This window comes from Dromiciops gliroides, chromosome 6 (assembly GCF_019393635.1).
Source record: "Dromiciops gliroides isolate mDroGli1 chromosome 6, mDroGli1.pri, whole genome shotgun sequence".
Lineage (NCBI taxonomy): Eukaryota > Metazoa > Chordata > Mammalia > Microbiotheria > Microbiotheriidae > Dromiciops > Dromiciops gliroides.
Window position 1 is genome coordinate 87,286,996 of NC_057866.1, and position 18,950 is coordinate 87,305,945.

At 38.6% G+C, this 18,950-nt stretch overlaps 1 protein-coding gene across 1 annotated transcript in view; it reads left to right on the forward strand.

Annotated features, from left to right (window-relative positions):
• The window catches only part of EVC (EvC ciliary complex subunit 1), a 138,338-nt gene that overhangs the window by 94,982 nt on the left and 24,406 nt on the right, over nucleotides 1-18,950 (forward strand). The window contains exons 13-17 of the mRNA XM_043971603.1: nucleotides 1,787-1,896; nucleotides 3,322-3,532; nucleotides 13,427-13,633; nucleotides 16,009-16,153; nucleotides 18,447-18,558. Coding sequence (XP_043827538.1) covers nucleotides 1,787-1,896; nucleotides 3,322-3,532; nucleotides 13,427-13,633; nucleotides 16,009-16,153; nucleotides 18,447-18,558 — 785 coding nt within the window. The remainder of the gene's footprint in view (nucleotides 1-1,786; nucleotides 1,897-3,321; nucleotides 3,533-13,426; nucleotides 13,634-16,008; nucleotides 16,154-18,446; nucleotides 18,559-18,950) is intronic.

Below are 18,950 nucleotides of genomic sequence, written 5' to 3' on the forward strand. Positions count from 1 at the left end.
CTCCTGAATCCAGAGCCAGTGCTTTTTATACTGCTCCACCTAGCTGCCCCATGCCCTAGCATTGTATACTTCCAAGTTTATTCAGACACTTTTCAAACAAGCAATCCTAGTGTTTGTAACTTGATCTTTATCAAAATGCTTTATCTGATAGCCTACCTTAGGTACAAATTTTCACAAGTCAATTGGGATAATCAAGAATCAATCAGCAAACATTTATTGTGTCTATTATTTGCCAGACACAGTGCTAGACATTGAAGATGCCATTTTTTAAAAATTAATAATCCTTATTCTCATGGAGCTTAACAACCCTAACAAGAATGATAATGGTACCTAAGTATTACCTCATCAACTTTATATTTTTGAAACTCAGAAAAACTTTGATGTCAATCTATTTCCAGACACTACCTATTACAATGATCTAAATAAAGATTATCATGTCATCAGATGCTTCAGCCAATGGGTCCATAGATATAAAATCCCATAAATCACATTTAATTTACATCATATTTTATGGTTTGCAAAGTACTTTCTTTACAACCCTGCGAAAAAGGGCATGTGGCCCTTAAGATTCCCATTTTATAGATGAGTAAACTGAGGTTCAAAGAGTTTAAATCATTTGCTTATGATCACACATATAGAAAACAGCAAATCCTGGACTTCTTTTCCCTCCCTAAGATCAGAGGGGTCTTTCCACCACCCCCCACTGCCTATCTTTCACATTATATCTGATTTTTTCAAAATGTATTTCCTAGTGGATAAAGCACCAGCCCTGGATCCAGGAGGACCTGAGTTCAAATTTGGCTTAAGACACTTGACACTTAATAGCTGTGTGACCCTGGGCAAGTCACTTAAACCTCATTGTCCAACCAAAAATAAATTTATTCATATATATCTTTCCTTCCTTCCTTCCTTCCTTCCCTTCCCTTCCCTTTCCTTTCCTTTCCTTTCCTTTCACCCTCCCTCCCTCCCTCCGTCCCTCCCTTCCTTCCTTCCTTCCTTCCTTCCTTCCTTCCTTCCTTCCTTCCTTCCTTCCTTCCTTCCTTCTTTCTTTTTCTTCCTTTCTTCCTTTCTTCCTTCCTTTCTTCCTTCCTTCCTTCCTTCCTTTGTGCAACTCTGATATTCTCACCGACCTCCAGCTAAATAAGGCTTGCTTAGATATGTGACGCATAGATAAGAAAAGTGTTGCTGTAATGATGATTTAGAAAACATTCCAATTAGGATAATAATCATAGCCATCATTACATATAGTAGGCACTTTATAAATTTTTGTGGGATTATTGATGATAACAAAACTAATTCTATATTTCCCTTGCATTTAAACATTCACAAAGTGCTTTCTTCATAAAGTCAGAACACTTTATATGCAACCTATCTTTTGAGCCATATAACAATCCTAATGCATAGTTACTGAAGCTCAAAGATAGGCAATGGCTTGCCGATGGTCCCATGGCTAAATAACAGTCTTACTGAATGTTCTACGTATATCATTATGCATTTTACAGATGAGGAAACTGAGGCTCATGAAAATTAAGGAATTTTACTCTTGAAGGTGATATTCAAGGCCAGGCCTTCTGGGATCCAAATCTAGCATCTTACTCACTTTACCATGCTACCTCTCACATAAGAACTGCAGTTCAAATATGTTTATCCTTTTTTATATAGAGTTGAGAAAATTGGATCTAGTAGGCAATGGAGCTTGACTCTTAAGGCCGGTGCTCTTTCTACTACACAGCACTGTCTTTCCAACTCTTAAGGAAAATCCAACAGTTTCATATTCTTTGTTTAGCTGTGGACTGAAGAGTATGCCTTGTCTGCCATCATGCAGAAACACTTTTTGGAGAAACATGAGAGCATCATCCATGGAGTACTATGCCACCTGGGTGGTCTCAGTGAAGAGTAAGTATAAGGCAAAGGACTGTGAAGTCTAAATGGGGCTCGGGGGAAGATATGGGTGCTACCACTTGGGCAGTAAAAATTCCCACTCTGTCTCACTATTCCAGGATAGCTAGAAAAAGGGAATAACTGATTCACATTCAGAAGCTAATCATGTAAAGGCATAACAAATAAACCAGAGCCCTGTTGAATGTGGCACAGAGAACTAGAAATCAGTCTTCAGGCCCTGGAAGCTTTGTGGTCATGATGCATATGCATCTTGAGAACAAAGAGTAAGTGTGGATGAATATGGAGCCTGGGATTCTGCAGCACCACAGCCTTTTCTTTAGATCTCCTGTCCTCCCTTGGTTATTGTGGCATGTGGCACTGCATGGACACGCGAGGCTGGAGACTCCATGCTAGTGACTCCCCTAAACTGTGAGCACCAGTTCAGAGTGAGCAAATAGGAGAGTCATAAGATGGGCAGATGGGTGGCACTGTGGTTCACTGAGTGCCGAGCCTGAAGTCAGGAAGACTCATCTTCTTGAGTTCAAATCTGGCCTCAGACACTTACTAGTTCTATGACCCTGGGCAAGTCACTTAATCCTCTTTGCCTCATTTTCCTCCTCTGCAAAATAGTATGGAGAAGGAAAAGTCAACTTTGGTTATGAGTAGGGTATGACATGTCTTTGTCAGAGACAGAACACCACCAGCAAGCATGCATTAACATATACACCTGTACAATCTCCAAATTTCTCTTTAGTGCCTAAGATAGCACATAGCACATAGCACATTTTTTAATCTTTCAGTCGTGTCCAACTTTTTGTGAGCCCATTTGGGTTTTTTGGCAAAGATAATGGAGTAGTTTGCCATTTCCTTCTCCAGCTCCTTTTTACCAATGAGGAAACTGAGGCAAAAGGGGTTAAATGACTTGCCCAGGGACCTACAGATAGTAAGTATCTGAGGCCAAATTTGAATTCAGGAAAATGAGTCTTCCTAACTCCAGAGTGGCACGCTTTCCACTGTGACACCTAGCTGCTTTGTCAAATGAGCTGGAGAAGGAAATGGCAAACCACTCCAGTATCTTTAAAGAAAACCCCAAATGGGGTCACAAGGAGTCAACCATGACTGAAAAATGACTGAACAACAAACCATGATTATACCTCTTCTCATGCTATAACTTAAGTGTATGGATTATTAAGCAGTCGTGTTTTTAGAAGCATGGATTTACTGCCTTTTAGACTTGAATTACATGTTTCTGAAAGAGATTGGATGGTGACCCCACCTTCTCCCCCAAAAATTCATTCCCCCATTGGAAACTTACGCAGGGCTCTGTGATTGAACATGATGATGCTTATATGGGTGCATGTGTGCATGTATGTGTGTGTGTAGTGTGTTGCAAGCTGCTCAATGTGGAAATAGTTATTAAAACCACAGTGCCTTCCACAGGTCAAGAAGATGCATATTACAGAAACACCAACTCATGCTGAGCTCAATCCTCAGAAGATTGTCCCTCCGGAATATCGCTGCAGCCACGATGACTCAGATGAGAATGTCCAGAAAGAAGAGTCTCCTTCAGGAGCTAAAAGAACAGTACATCCTAGAAAAGAGCTCTTCTCAGTGTCAGGATGAGCACCAGTGGCAACTGCTTAAAGCAATGGTAATCACATCCTTCCTTTTGTTTCTCCATAATGATACTTTAGAATCAGCCAGTACACCCATGGGATGTTAGAGTTGGAAGGGACCTTATAGCATGGGACATGGGTTGTTTGTGCCAGAATGGATCTTGGATTAAATAGAATGTTAGCATTGGAAGGAACCCCAGAGATCATGGTTTAATGGCCTTATAGGGCCATGGTTCTCGATTGTTTTTGGTCTCAAGACCCCTTTATTTATTAAACATTTTTGAGGCCCCCTGAAAAGTTTTTGTTTATGTGGTCTAAAGCTATTGACATATACCATATTAAAATTATATATATATGTATCATATTAATATATTGATGTATACCATATTTAAAACATCTTTAAAATGTTTTAAAAGTCTTAGTATTATTGTAAAAAGAGTTTTGATATTATAGATGCCCAAAAAGGATCTTGGGGTATCTCCAGGATACCCAGCCCACACTTTGAGAACCAAATAATTCACACTTCTAGGGAGACTTATAGTTGCAAAGGACTTTTCAAACAGTATCAGACTTAAACCTCGTAACAGCCCCATAAGTTAGATAGTTTGAACATTATAAATAATAATAATGTAAATAACATTTTGCAAGTAAAAAAACTAAAATTTGAGGAGGACCTGACTAGTATCATGAAGCTATTAGTAAATACACATTTATTAAGTGCCGACTACATATCAGGTACTATGTGAAGTGGACAAAAACAGACAAAAAATAGTCCCTGCCTTCAAAGAGCTTACAGTCTATTGTGTTAGAAAAAAAAGCCAAACAAATATGTACAAAGAAGGTATATAAAGGATAAATAGGAAATAATAAGAATATGTTAGAATTAAAAAGTGTTAAGAAAGGCTTATTGTAAAAGATGGTATTTCAGTAAGCAAGCCATGGAAGTCAGTAGGCTGAGATGAGGAGGGAGAGAAATTCAGGCATGGAGGACACCCAGAGAAAATGCCCAGAGCTGAGAGATGGAGTGTCTTGTTTGGACAACAGTGAAGATGTCGGTGTCAGCTGTATCAAAGAGTACCTGGTCAAGAGTAAGCTGTCAGAAGATTGGAAACGTTGAGGTCTTGGGCAGGGCTAAGTTATGAAGGACTTTGAATGCAAAACAGGGGATTTTGTATTTGATCTTGAAGATAATAGGGAGGCACTAGCGTTTATTGAATTTGGGGGTTACGTGGTCACCTGTGCCTTCGAAAATAACTTTGGTGCCTAAATGAAGGATGGATTAGGGGAAAAAGAGACTTGAGGTAGGCAGACCCACCAGCAGACTCTTGCAATAATACAGACTTGTGATGATGGGGGCTTGCACCATAGCAGGAACAGGATAAGAATGGAGAAGGGGGCCTAATTGAGCTATTAAAGTGGCAGAAAAGATGTTTAAACTTAGTTCTTGGGATCCAAGGTCCACTATCTTTTCTTTTGCATTATGATCCCTCTCAACCAATGATATAAAGTCTAATAATCTTATTTCTCATTGCAAGATGACACGCTTCTGAGACAATGCTTGACAGTCAGCACCTAAGCCTCACACTTCTGGGTCTGCCACAGACACAGTGCTGGGCACCCAGCTGATCCTTGAGAAATACCTGTGGATGGATTACAAGTAAATTTAGACTCATGGAATGTTACAGATGAAAGGGATTTTTGAGAGTGCCCCCTTTATGGTATCTGAGCATCTTATTTATTAAGATTTGTCTGATGGTCATTCGGTTTTCATTTTCTCACCCAAAGCCCACACACAAAAGAGCTTCAGGTTGTGAAAAAGAAAATAATTTTTAACGTATCCACAGTCTAAAATGTTTTAGACTGTGTCCTCCTTGAGAACAAGGACAATTTTTTTTTTTTTGCATTTCTTTGTATCCCCAGTGCTTGGCAAATAGCATTCACCTAATAAATAGACTTGACCTGACTTCATGGTTTCATCATTTAAAAAAATATATGATTTCATGCGGTTTTTGATTGAATTAATCTAATTTAAGGGAATGAAGAAAAAATGGACAGAGAGCTGGTCTCAAAGCCAGGAAGATGTGGGTTCAAGACCTACCTCTGAGATCTACTGGCTGAATGACCCTAGGCATGTCAATTACTTTCTCATTGCTATAAGAAACCATATAAGACAGGGATTCTTGAATTATTTTGCATGTGCAATGGACCCATTTGATGGTATCATGAAGCCTACAGACCCTTTCTCAGAAAATGTTTTTAAATGCATAAAATAAATTACATAGGAGTACAAAGGAAATAAAATACAGTTCCAAGTTGAAAAGGAGGTATCTACCAGCATTGATGGAAGGAGTTTCCTGACCTAGGAAATCCCCACGCTGATGGAATCTCAGGTCCCACTTCTAATTCCTAATCCAGTCATCCAGGATATTTTAGTTATATTTTTTTTGTTAAAGCAGGAGGCTTTAGGAGGCTAATTAAGATTTGTGATATTAATGATTTTTAGCACATACATAGCCCTTAGTCATGTTTTCCTGAAACAGAAATAGGCTAAATTCCTTTTGAGGGACTCATATAAGCTGATATCAACAAAAGAGGGCAACTTTTTAGATTTGATGAACCGTTTATTCAAGCCCAGGATGTTTTGGTCATTGACTTAAGTTGAGTCCCAGTGGGCAGGGACCTGGAGATCTGCCCTTGTTTGACCTTGCTCACTGTTTATCCTTACTGAATATTTGTATTTAGCAAAAGAGTTATGCATATGTTTGCATGTGTACATGTTTGTGTGTGTATTATATTATCTACCTCATTGATTTAATCTTTCCAGATAGTCAACTTTCATTTGAGTCTAGTGCATATCTGGCTTAAGACATAGTATATAAATTCATTGTTTTTAAAAAGAAAAACTCACTGCAGCTAGGTGGCACAGTGGATAGAGCACTGGCCTTGAAGTCAGGAGGATCTGAGTCCAAATCCAGGCTCAGACACTTGACATTTACTAGCTGTGTGACCCTAGGCAAGTCACAACCCTCATTGCCCCACCAAAAAAAAAATCACTGTTAGCTGGTTATCACTAAAGGAATGTTGTACTACATGAATCTAGACTCAATTTGCCTGTAGTTCTCGTCAAGATAAGCTTTCTCCTTCTTGGTCTATGGCTTAAAGTATTGGATTAAAAGAAAAAGCTTGGCATGGATATTATAGCTCCCTTAAAATGTTGTTGTTCAGTTATTCTCAGTAGTGCCTGACTCTTAATGACCCCATTTGGGCTTTTCTTGGCAAAGATACTGGAGTGGTTTTCCATTTCCTTCTCCACCTCATTTTATAGATGAGGAAACTGAGGTAAACAGGGTTAAGTGACTTGCTCAGGGTCACACATCCAGTAAATGCCTGAGGCTAGATTTGAACCCCAGAAGATGAGTCTCCGTAATTCCGGGCCTAGCACTCTACCCACTGAACCACCTAGCTGCTCTCCTTAAAACGTGTATGTTTGTATTCCACCATCTTTAATTATAAGTAAGATGATGATGATTCTCCAGGTGATTAAAGAACCTTCAATTTGTAGTCAGGGTTCCTGTGATCAAATCATATGTTGCCTTTTACTTATTGTGTGACCCTGAACAAGCTGCTTAACCACAATGGGTTCATTTTCTTATCTTTACACTAAGGTACCTTCTATTTCTAACTCCTGTGATGCTATGTTCTCTTTAGAGTAAGCTTAGACCCTAGGAATGAAGCAGAAATCAGATCCCCAGCAGTTGGGATTACTTTTTACACATATTAAGCACTTAATAAATTTTACTGGAATTTAATTGTTATATTTTCTCTGAGGTATACATCACGAAGGGTTTGAGGATAGATTTAAACCTAGCTCTAGCACTCTGTCCACTATGCCAAGATCCCTCCCCAGTGTCTCAACAGCAATGGTTTTGAAAGACATTATGGGACTCTGGCCACTATAAGATATACTTGTCTGTGTACACAGTGACAGAATGGTTGAATCACAGAACTGGTACAGAACTGAGACTGGCATGTCCAATCACCTTATTTCACAAATGTGGAAATTCAAAACTAAAGAATTGGAAGGATTTGCCCAAAGTCACAAAGCAGGAGAAGATACAAGTACTGCATTAGCATAAGAGATAGAGAGCTGGGCTTAGAATCAGGAAGACCCAAATTTAAAATCTGCCTCTGACATATATTTAGTTACACAGTTATGGGAAAATCACATTAGCTGATTTGTGAAGCAGCTAGTTAATCAGATGGGCTTATTTATTATTATAGTATTGTAATCCTATAATATTATATATTATATAATACTATGATAATACTATGGCATAGTATTATTATAGTATATTATTTATTATTATAGTATTAGAATTCTTATTGGACTATTGAATGAAAAGATCTGAGTTCAAATCCTGTCTCAGTCACTTGCTAACTGTGTGACCCTAAGCAAGTTACTTAACCTCTCTGTGACTCAGTTTTCTCATCTGTAAAATGGGGCTAATAATATTACCTACCTCACAGGGTTCTGAAATCAGCTAACATATACGGTACTTCATAAACTTTACAGTACAATATAAATTTTATTAGTTTGATTGTTATTGTTATTAACCTTATCTGAGCCTCAGTTTACTCATTGGTAAAGAGGAAATGATAATTTCTATACTATCTACCTACTCAGATAAGTAGAACAGTAGACAGAGCACTGGGCTTGAAGTTAAGACAAGTTCTAATCCAGCCTCAGATGCTTAGTAGTTTTTTAAGCTGAGAAAGTCATTTAACTTCTTGTTGCTTCAGTTTTCTCAACTGTAAAATGGGAATAATACTAGTAATATCTACCTCCTAGAGTGTTGTGAGAATCAAATGAGACAGTATATGTAAAGGACTTTATAAATTTTAAGGGACATCATCATGTGTTTTGCCAACATTTAAGATTTAAGTACTATATAAATGCCAATTTTGATAATGATGGCAGGAGTAGAATTTAGTGTGAGTCAATTTTGCAATCAAAAAGTTTTCACTGATTACCTACTATTTCTCAGTCACTGTTGCAGGCCCTGGGGATGCTTAAGACACAAGGACAAAAGTGGGATAATCCCCTTCCTCAGGTTGTTTTCATTCTATTAAGGTAGCCTAGAAGTACTTATATATTTACACTGTTTCATTTTCATCTCCGTATAATCAGAACCTAGCTGTATGGCATTGTATATGGCCTATGGTAGGAACATCATAATTGCTCAATTGATTGATCTTCTCACTCTAGGACAGAGATTGTTAAACTGTGTGTGTGTGTGTGTGTGTGTGTGATGGATCCCTTTCGCAATCTGGGGGAACCTAAGGACCTTTTGGCCACCTATGTTCATAATTAAAGGAAATGTTAAATCTCAGTTAGAAGTTAGGGAAAAGCAAGGTGGGCCCTACCTTAAGAACCTTTTTGTTTTTAAAGGGATGACTTTGCTTCTTGACTTAGCTTTGTTTAATGAAGGCCAGGAAATGTGTCTCTTTACATTAGAGTACAAAAATGAAGTCTGATTACAGAGTAAATGATAGGGACTTCTATGGTGTTGTTATTGTCATCAGTGATGATGATTTGTATTTTTTTACAGTGTGGGGGAATTAGAAATCAGATTTTCTCTGTCATATATATCATGTCACCCCACCCTCTGATCTGTCTGGGAAGAGAAAGTAGAAGATTAGAGCAGGGAATAGATTGACCCAATGATGGGTCCAAATAGGATTTTTCCTTTTGAAACTTTTCCCAAAGGTCTCAGTTGAATGGCATCCCAGGACAATTTCTGTGGCTGTAACATTTAGTGGCAAGAGAAAATGATTTGCCTTTTTGATTAAGGTAAGTTGTCGGTTTTATGTTAGAAAAAGAAATCTGTACCAAACCCCTGTTTGGCTGTGCAGACCTGACACGTGTCTTTTATAGAGGCAGACAAATGTCCAATGAAGTTTCCATAGGGGTCAAGCTAGATACGATCTGCCTGCATTATAAATTAAAGTGTAGTTTTGTTTTTTTTTTAAGTCAGTGTTTGGGTCAGTTCCATTGGGCTGCAAGCTACCTGTGATCCTTGGGATGATCAGCTTCCTTCTTCATGTTTGTTTTCTATGAGAAATAGCATATTGAAAAGTACAGTGCATCCTATTATGTAACTTTTTTCTCTTCTCTGACTATGAGGGACTGGTTTATACATCCAAATGAAAGCGTTGCACGGTGGGAATATAATTTTAGTTTGGTGCTGGTATTCATTTCTTAACAGTACACTTTAGTGCCTGTGATTAGAACATTTAGTCAATATTGTGGCCTCTGATTACCCTTTTACACCAGGAATTCTTTTTGTTGTGGAGTCTGTATTTTCTAAGCCCTAAAATGAATGGTGATGGTAACAAACCTGAGATTAACACTCCTAATTAGAAGTTTTAGTGACCATGGTGGACCTAACTGAACAAAACATAGCATCTATCTCAGCTTTTCTGTGAATTCCTACTCTGAGTGGGGAGATGGGTCATTTTTATGACTGGCAGAGTTCATGATTTGCAGATGGAGGTAGAGTTTTCACAAATTTGCATCTGCTCTGAGCACTTGTAGAAATGGAGGCTTTATTTCTGTAAACCATTATAATCCTATACTTAGTACAAGAAGGGGCACAGAATAATGGCTAGAGTTCTGGACTTAGAGCCAGGAAACTTGAATTCAAATCTGTCCTCAGATACTTATTAGCCGTGTGACTTGGTTTCTTCATTTATCAAATGTGGGGGTTGAATTCTGTGGTCTCTAGGTTTTTCTAACTCTAAATCTGTGATCTGACTAAAAGCCTTTAGAGGGGTGGCTAGTTGGCGCAGTGGATAAAGCACCGGCCCTGGATTCAGGAATACCTGAGTTCAGATCCGGCCTCAGACACTTGACACTTACTAGCTGTGTGACCCTGGGCAAGTCACTTAACCCCCATAGCCCTGCAAAAAAAAAGTCTTTAGAACAGAGAATGTTAGAGTTCTAAGGGGTCTTAGAATATACAACAAAGAGTGGTAGGGTTGGAAGGGCCTTTAAAATACAGGATGTTAGCATTGAGACAGAACTCAGAACACAGCTTAAAATTTTAGAGTTGGAAAGCCTCTTAAAATCACATAGATTTTTAAAGCTGGAATGGACCTTCAAACATGGGAATATTGGGACTAGAAGAGACTTTATGGAGTAATAAATCATTTAACCTAACCTCATATTACTTGGAGACTGAAAAACAAGAACAACAACAAAATTGTCTTCAGAAATCTTTGCTGAATAATTTTGAAAGTTTACCAAACTTGAATGGGTTGAGACCTTAAAATATAGCTTTCAGAAATATCGTTGTGAAACAGTCATGAGAAGTACTTGATAGATGGCAAGTCAAAGTTTAGAACGAAGCTCTTTTCATTTGGATATAACATTTGACCTTTAATCCTTGAGGTGAAGACTTGGGTCTGAGTTGTGCCTATGCCAATTACTAACCAATGTGGCCCAAGCAAGTTTCCAGACCTTAGTTTTCTTCTCTGCAAGATGGGGACAGTAGGATGTGGCACTGCTGCCTTCCCAAGGTTTATCCTAAGGACAGCACTTTGCAAAATGGAAAGTGCAATGAATTATTCCTATTGTTATTTTTTTCATGCTATCATCTAGATTCTTTAAATCCAGTGTTTTTTTCTTGTTGCCAACACCTCCAAAGAATGCAGCAGCAGGTCAGACCATCCTTCTCACTCACTTTATGTGCCCTTTTCCAGTTCCTGATTTCACTAATTTATCATGCACAGATTAAATACTTAGGTCTGATGGTTCACATTCTGATTTACCAAAGGTGGGACATGATATCTATGAGGAATGTTAAACAGGTAGAAAAAACCCTTATCAAGTATTCACTAAGTCCATGATGGAAAAAACAAACTGTTTTGCTACAGTGGATATGTCTAGTATCAACTATAGCTTCCGATTCCTGTTTGTTAATAGAGGTCTATACCCTTTACCTAGAAACAATATAGCTACATATTGATGTCTTTATCTGACTTCCCTCTGGTCCCCAACCCTAACCGTCTGCTTATCCTGCTTCAAACTGACTTCCTTGGCATCTTTAGTGCCCAAGTCCTTGTTCTTAGCAAGGCCTTCAGCGTCACCAATGGTCCGGAATAGTTTGAAATCATCCATTGTACTTGTGAAGCTTCTCACTTAGTAGTCTAAGGCGCTAGAAAGAGAAGACACTTGGTCAGCTGGCTTCTCTTCCCTATATGTCAATCTGGTCAATATGAGCTCTTACCTTAAGACAACACTTTCACAAAATGACTCATCGATTTCATCATCATAGCACAGAATGTCAGAGTTGGAATGAACTTCTGAGGCACATCTCATTCAAATGCTTAATGTGTGTATATAAGGGAATCGAGGCCTAGAAACAGAAAAGGACTTGCCCATAGTGACAAACGACTGAATTAAACCATGATAAACAGTCTTTTGAGGTCACTCAATGGATAGTGTCCTTTTTCAATGGTCCGAAAGAAATTCCGATTAAAGTGTATTTCCATAGTACTTAGGGTGCCCAAAGCTATATCAGTTCCTTTGGAAAAGAAACAGAAATGTGACACATCGCCAACCTTGAGTTTACAGTCTAGTAGGAAGACAAGGCTTATATAGTTGAAAAGATGAATACAATGTTATAGCAAAGTTTTGAAATCCAAAGCAGTGTATAATCAGAATGCAGGGATTCTATAGTAAAAATAAGCATTGATGGGGCAGCTAGGTGGTGCAGTGGGTAAAGCACCGGCCCAGGATTCAGGAGGACCTGAGTTCAAATCCGGCCTCAGACACTTGACACTTACTAGCTGTGTGACCCTGGGCAAGTCACTTAACCCCCATTGCCCCCCAAAAAAAAAAAAAAAAAAAAAGCATTGCATTGGGAGTGTGGAGACCTGCTGTGTTATGACCTTTTCTTTGCTTTCTGGGGCCTTCGTCGCTAATTAAATGAGTGGATTAGACTGGGTAGTCTCTAAGCATTCCTCCAAGCTTTTATGTTCTTGTTCTAAGGTGCCTTTTAGTGCTGAAATCCTATGTACGAAGGTCCTCTCCAGCTCTAACATTCCATCTTCTTCATGTTCTGTAGTCTAAAACCCTTAATAGCTCTGAGAGTCTTAGGTTCTTTGAACCACTGGCAGTCAAGCCCTAGATTATGTGAGAGATGCTGGGTATGCCCTCTGTGGGCACTCAGGAAGAGAAGAAATCAGTTTGTTCAGAGCACCTTCATGGAGGTCATAGGACTTGAGGGGCGGGCCTTGAAAGATATAGTTATCTCTTAACATCTCAAGCACATGCCTATAATCCCAGCTCCTGGGGAGACTGAGGATAGCATATGTCTTGAGCACAGGATCTCAGCGCTGCAGTAGGCTATGCCCACTGGATGTCTGTACTAAGTTTGGCAGTAATGTGGTGAGGTCCTTGGGGAACAGGAGGCTAATGGGTTGCCTGAATAGTGAAAAGCTAGTCCAAGTTGGAAACAGAGCCCATCAAAGCTCCCATGATTTGCAGTAGAGGGACCAGACCTAGAAGTATTCCAAGTCTGTGGATATCAGCACTTCTAATGTTGGTGAAATGGGTAGACCCACTCTTTTTTCTTTTAAAAAGAAAACCATTTTTCTTTTTTTAAAGAAAAAATTTTTAAAAATAACAGAGGGGGGACAGCTAGGTGGCGCAGTGGATAGAGCACTGGCCCTGGATTCAGGAGGACCTGAGTTCAAATCCGACCTCAGACACTTAACACTTATTAGCTGTGTGACCCTGGGCAAGTCACTTAACCCCAATTGCCCTGCAAAAAAAAAAAAAAAAAAAACCAAAAACAAAATAACAGAGGGCCCTCTCAATATAACTGAGAAAGCTAGCATCCCTTTCCTTTTCATTCCTTTTGTAGGAAGCACGTATGCTGGAAGAAGAGAGGAAAGTAAAGGAGGAGACTCAACAGACTCGTTTAGAATTCCATCAGCAGTTCATTGGGGAAGTGCAAGAATGTATACAGTTTCTGCACCAACACATGCAGCAGGTGATTGGAGAGGCCTTGCTTGAGCATGCTCGGTGTGATATGTCCAAGAGCAGAGCCAAAGACAGAGACGACTTCAAGGTAAGAGAGACTCTTGGTCTCCTTAATAAATTTGTCATAACAAAAACTGGGGAGAGGGAAACAGAAGAAGTAGATGGAAAACTATGATTTATGAAAGTAATGGAACATTATTGTGCTATAGTCACAAACAGTGACTTTGAGGAATCCTGTGAAACATGAAAATATTTATATTAAATGATGCACAATGAAATGAGCAGAACCAAGAAATCAATCTACTTAAGACTACAATGACATAAATAAAAAAGAAGTTTGAACTCTTGGTAATTGAAAATCAATGGGGCAACCAGGTGGCACAGTGGATAGAGCACTGGCCCTGGATTCAGGAGGAACTGAGTTCAAATCCGGCCTCAGACACTTAACAATTACTAGCTATGTGACCCTGGGCAAGTCACTTAACCCCAATTGCCTCACCAAAAAAAAGAAAAGAAAAGAAAAGAAAATCAATGAAGGTACCAGAGAGTAAATAATGAAACATGGGTTTTTTGCTCATAATAGAAAGGTATTAGTTTACTAGGACAGATTGACATATACATTGTGAGATGAAATCACTCTTTCAAATATTTTTGCTTAATTTTTATCACAAAAAAGGTAATTTTGGAAGAGAGAGTATTGAAATGATTTGATGTAAAGATAAAAAGGCATCAATAAAATGTTTTCAAAATTAAAAAGATAAGGGGAGATTTTCATGATCATATAATTCAAAAGTAGTTCCTGAATAAAGATTTAAGGAGCAAATCACATTGATCCTTGACTAAAAAATGTTAATATACATTTTCATAACCCACTGTAATTTTTTTTTTCGGAGCAATGAGGGTTAAGTGACTTGCCCAGGGTCACTCAACTAGTAAGTGTGAAGTGTCTGAGGTTGGATTTGAACTCAGGTACTCCTGAATCCAGGGCAGGTGCTTTATCCACTGCGCCACCTAGCTGCTTCCATAACCCACTGTAATTTGAAAAACACTTTATATGGATTATGTCATTTAATCCTCACAGCAAACCCTTTGAAATATGCAGTATTACTATACCCATTTGATAGATGAGGAAAATGAGTCTCAGAAAGCCACTGTGCTATGGTTGAAAGGACATTGGACATAGAGTTAAAAGACCTGGCTTCACTTTCCATTTCATTCTATTACTAGGGTGTGTGACATAGGGTAAATCACTTTCCCTTCCTAAGATGTAATTTCATCATCAGTCAAATGGGGATGACAATCCATACAGTACTTTGTCTGCAGTATTGAGAAAAGTGCTTTCTCATGTGTCCATCTCTATATAAATGTGAGTTATTAATACTATCAGGGAGTTTAGGTGACTTGCTCAAGGTGACACATAGATCTCACTCTTAAATCCAAGTCTTGGCATTTTAAATCCTAGCATCTTTCCACTCCACCTTGCAGCCTCAAGAGTTATTTAAGCTTTCAAAATGTTCCCATGATGACTTTGAAAGCAAGGGGAAGCCGGTTGATACTTTCTCTCCTTAGGAGAGTATCATTTAAAAGTTAGCAATTATTGTATTGATACCTCCTACTAGATATCAAGTTCATATTGGCATAGGCCATATCTTCTGAAATTTTTTGTTTTGTTTTTTGGTGGGTGGGGGTGGAGATTGGCCATTTTTGCTCTGCTTAGCACAGTGCTTAGCACACAGGAATTCATAGCCTGGGAGTCACCTGTAACTGGTTTTTTGGGGTTTTTTTTTGGTTTTTGTTTGTTTGTTTTTGTGGGGCAATGAGGGTTAAGTGACTTGCCCAGGGTCACACAGCTAGTCAGTGTCAAGTATCTGAATTCAGATTTTAACTCAGGCCCTCCTAAATCCCGGGCCAGTGATCTATCCACTGTGTCACCTAGCTGCCCCCTAACCTGTAATTGTTCTTAATGGATTTTCTCTTTTAATTCTAAACTTAAACATCCCTCCCAAATTAACATTTCTCTAAATGCAGTAGAAAAATAGAATTATGTGTGAAAATGCAAATCTCTATCATGCACAGCTCTTTTTAAAAAATTAATAAATTCAACATTTTTCAGAAACTATTCAGCTTGTCTATGTTTCTTTCTGAACTTCTATCTGTTCTTTCTGGGCATTATTTTAAGGGTTCCAATGATGCTTTTTTCTTTCTTTTCTTCAATAAAAAACTCATCTTCTCATCCTTGACTCTTTCCTCTCCCTCATCCCTTCCCATATCCAGTAAATTGCCAACTTTCTTCCATTCAACCCCCACCATATCATCATATCTGTAGTCTTCTCTACATTCATGTCATGACCACCCTAATTCAGGCATGATGGGCACCATGAACATAGAGCAGCATGGGAGAGGAAAGATTCCATCACAATACCCATCTAAAACATTATCCTCCCTTTTTCCTTTTTGGCACAGGGGACATTGATAGAAGCAGCTGTAGAAAGTGTATATGTAACCAGCAACAATGTCAACAGGCTCGTCCACAGTTACTACCAACAAATTGGGAGAATCATGCAGGATCATGAAGAGAGAAAACTCCAGCAGCTCAAGGCATTACAGGGTATCCTGTCCTCTGTGGTCTGAGTCTTCTTTTTGATAACTGGCATCATCATTGATTTTACTTTGAGGAATAAATGGATTTTAATTGGACTTTACCTCTATTTAGAAATACATTGAATAATAGCAAACCAGCTACACATTGATGATTTCCTGAATCAAATGGGCTAGTGATGAAGTAGAGAGGCAAATAGGCATTTATAAAGTTGATACAATGTGGTAGGCACTATGCTAAGCACTTTTTTACCAATATTATTTCATTTGATCCATACAACAACTCTTCAAGATAGGTGCGAGTATTATACTCATTTTACAATTGAGGAAAATGAGGCAGATGGGTTAAATGTCCATAGTCAGATAGGTAGTGTCAGGTTGGATTTGAACTCAGATCTTCCTTACACGTGACTCTATCCACTGTACAACCAGCTGCCTCCATCTAATTAATTTGGGCAGCTAGATGGCATGTTGGATAGAGTATCTGGCCTAGAGTCAGAAGAACTAAGTTCAAATCCAGCCTCAGAAACTTACAATCTATGTCACCCTGGACAAGTCATTATTTTCCTCGGTTTCTTCATCTTTAAAATGAAGATAATAATAGCACCTACATACTAAGGTTGTAAGGATCAAATGAGATATTAAGTGTAAAGAATTTAGCACAGTGTCTGATACATGAGAAGTACTATGTAAATGTTGGCTGTTATTATCATCATCGTCATCATTATTAAAGAAAAGACAAATATCCTTTGTCAATATCTTATATCCCCAAGAGATGTGGATAGGTATTTAAAATAGTTGTTCATTCATATGGTTAGAAATACTGGACCAAGGGGGCAGCTAGGTTGCACAGTGGATAAAGCACCAGCCCTGGATTCAGGGGGACCTGAGTTCAAATTCGGCCTCAGACATTTGACACTTACTCTTGCTGTGTGACCCTGGGCATGTCACTTAACCCTCATTGCCCCGCAGGAAGAAAGGAAGGAAAGAAGGAAGAAAGGAAGAAGAAAAGAAAAGAAAAGAAAGACTGGACCAAGAACCCATACACCTGAAATTTCTTCCCCATTCTTTGATGTGTGTGTGTGTGTGTGTGTGTGTGTGTGTGTGAGTGTGTGAGACCTTGGGCATACTACTTCCTTCCCCTCTCCAGGTCTCTATTTCATCTCTAAAATGAGGGAGTTAGATAACATGATATCCAAGACCCCCTTCTATATATGAGATTGCTCATTCTATGCTCTAATGTCTCTTTCGGCTCTGGCCTTTTCATAGAAGTTCAAAGGATATCTAGTCCAACTGGGACCCAAATGGGAATTCCCACTAGAGGATCTCCAACAGGTTGTCATCCAGTCCCTAATTGAAAACCTCTCATGATGGGGAAATGGCTCCTCCTTTGGATGGACCATTCCACTTCTGGATAGTACGAATGCTTAGGCAGTTACTATACTAAGCCAAAATCTATAACTTTCACTAAATCAGCTTAATTATATCCTCTTCTATAATCTAGTCTCTTCCAACTCTCACATTCTAGGTTCTACGTATTTATGGTCCCATTCAATTCTGACATTCAGTATTCAAGAGACTTCACGTTTGGACTAGACCTCGGCTTTGAGCCTAGCAACAATTTATAATCTTCTGTCTGGAGAGAATCATGGATTCTTCAAGTAAAAAATGTATAAAGAACCTGAGAATACATCTGTGTAAGGAATCCCAGATGAAGAAACTCCCTCCACAAAATCAATCAACAGCTGCCAATCTGAGAATGTTGCCTGTGGCAAGGAGAATTTAAATGACTTGTCTAAGGTCATACAACCAATATGTTAGAGCGTCCACTGGAACTTGACAAGACCATTATACCACACTACTTGTCACTGAAATATAATTAATATTATAATTTAAGTAGTGGGATCATAGATTTAGAGCTATACGGGGTCCTTAAAGGTAAACTAGTACAACTGCATCATTTTACAAATGGTAAACTGAAATTACTCTTGTAATTACTAATTGGCTTGACCAAGGTCACACATCTCCTAATAACAAAGCCAACATTATAACCCATGTCTACAGACTTCCAATGTAGGTCCCTTTTCCATACATCATATTTGTTTCCACTGAAGAAGAATTGGTTAAAATCGTAAGAATATCTCAAGTAAAATTTATCTTTGAAAGACTTTTTCCTAGTCAAATTAATAAGATCTCAAGATAAATGTGTGACTACTTTGCTATTAAAAATATTTAACTTGTCGCAAAGTTTGAAAAAGAGTAATTTTGAACTGATGGTTTAATGGAAGTACTGTTATTTTTAGCTGAAAGGATGGACAATTACAAGCTTCAGAAGAAAACAGAATTGAATGACCAGTCACCAAATGGAAACACATCAAGCCCTGCCTCTGATGTACCCAGCACTGTCCATCAAAGGTGAGGTGTCTGCAGTTTCTCGCCATTAGCAATCCTATTAGTGGTCTTGATATTTTTTCTTAATAAATACTTACAACTGGCCCAAATGTGCTGAGTGTCATTCATAGCAGAGGACTGGTTACCCTCACTGTCTGCCAACAGCATTGAATAGGGCAGGCATAGTAGAATCAGTTCCATTTTATGTAAGGAAATTACTGTCACCTTCTAAGTATATTGTAATTGGTCAAACAAAGCAGTTCTCTCTTAAGTATACCCTCTACTTTTCCATTCTTATTTCACTTTATCCTTCTTCACTCGCTCTATATTGCAATAAAATTCAACTATTATAAGTTCCTCCAAGTACACAATCCATTTCTCACCTCTGTGCTTTTGCATAGACTGCCATCGATCTC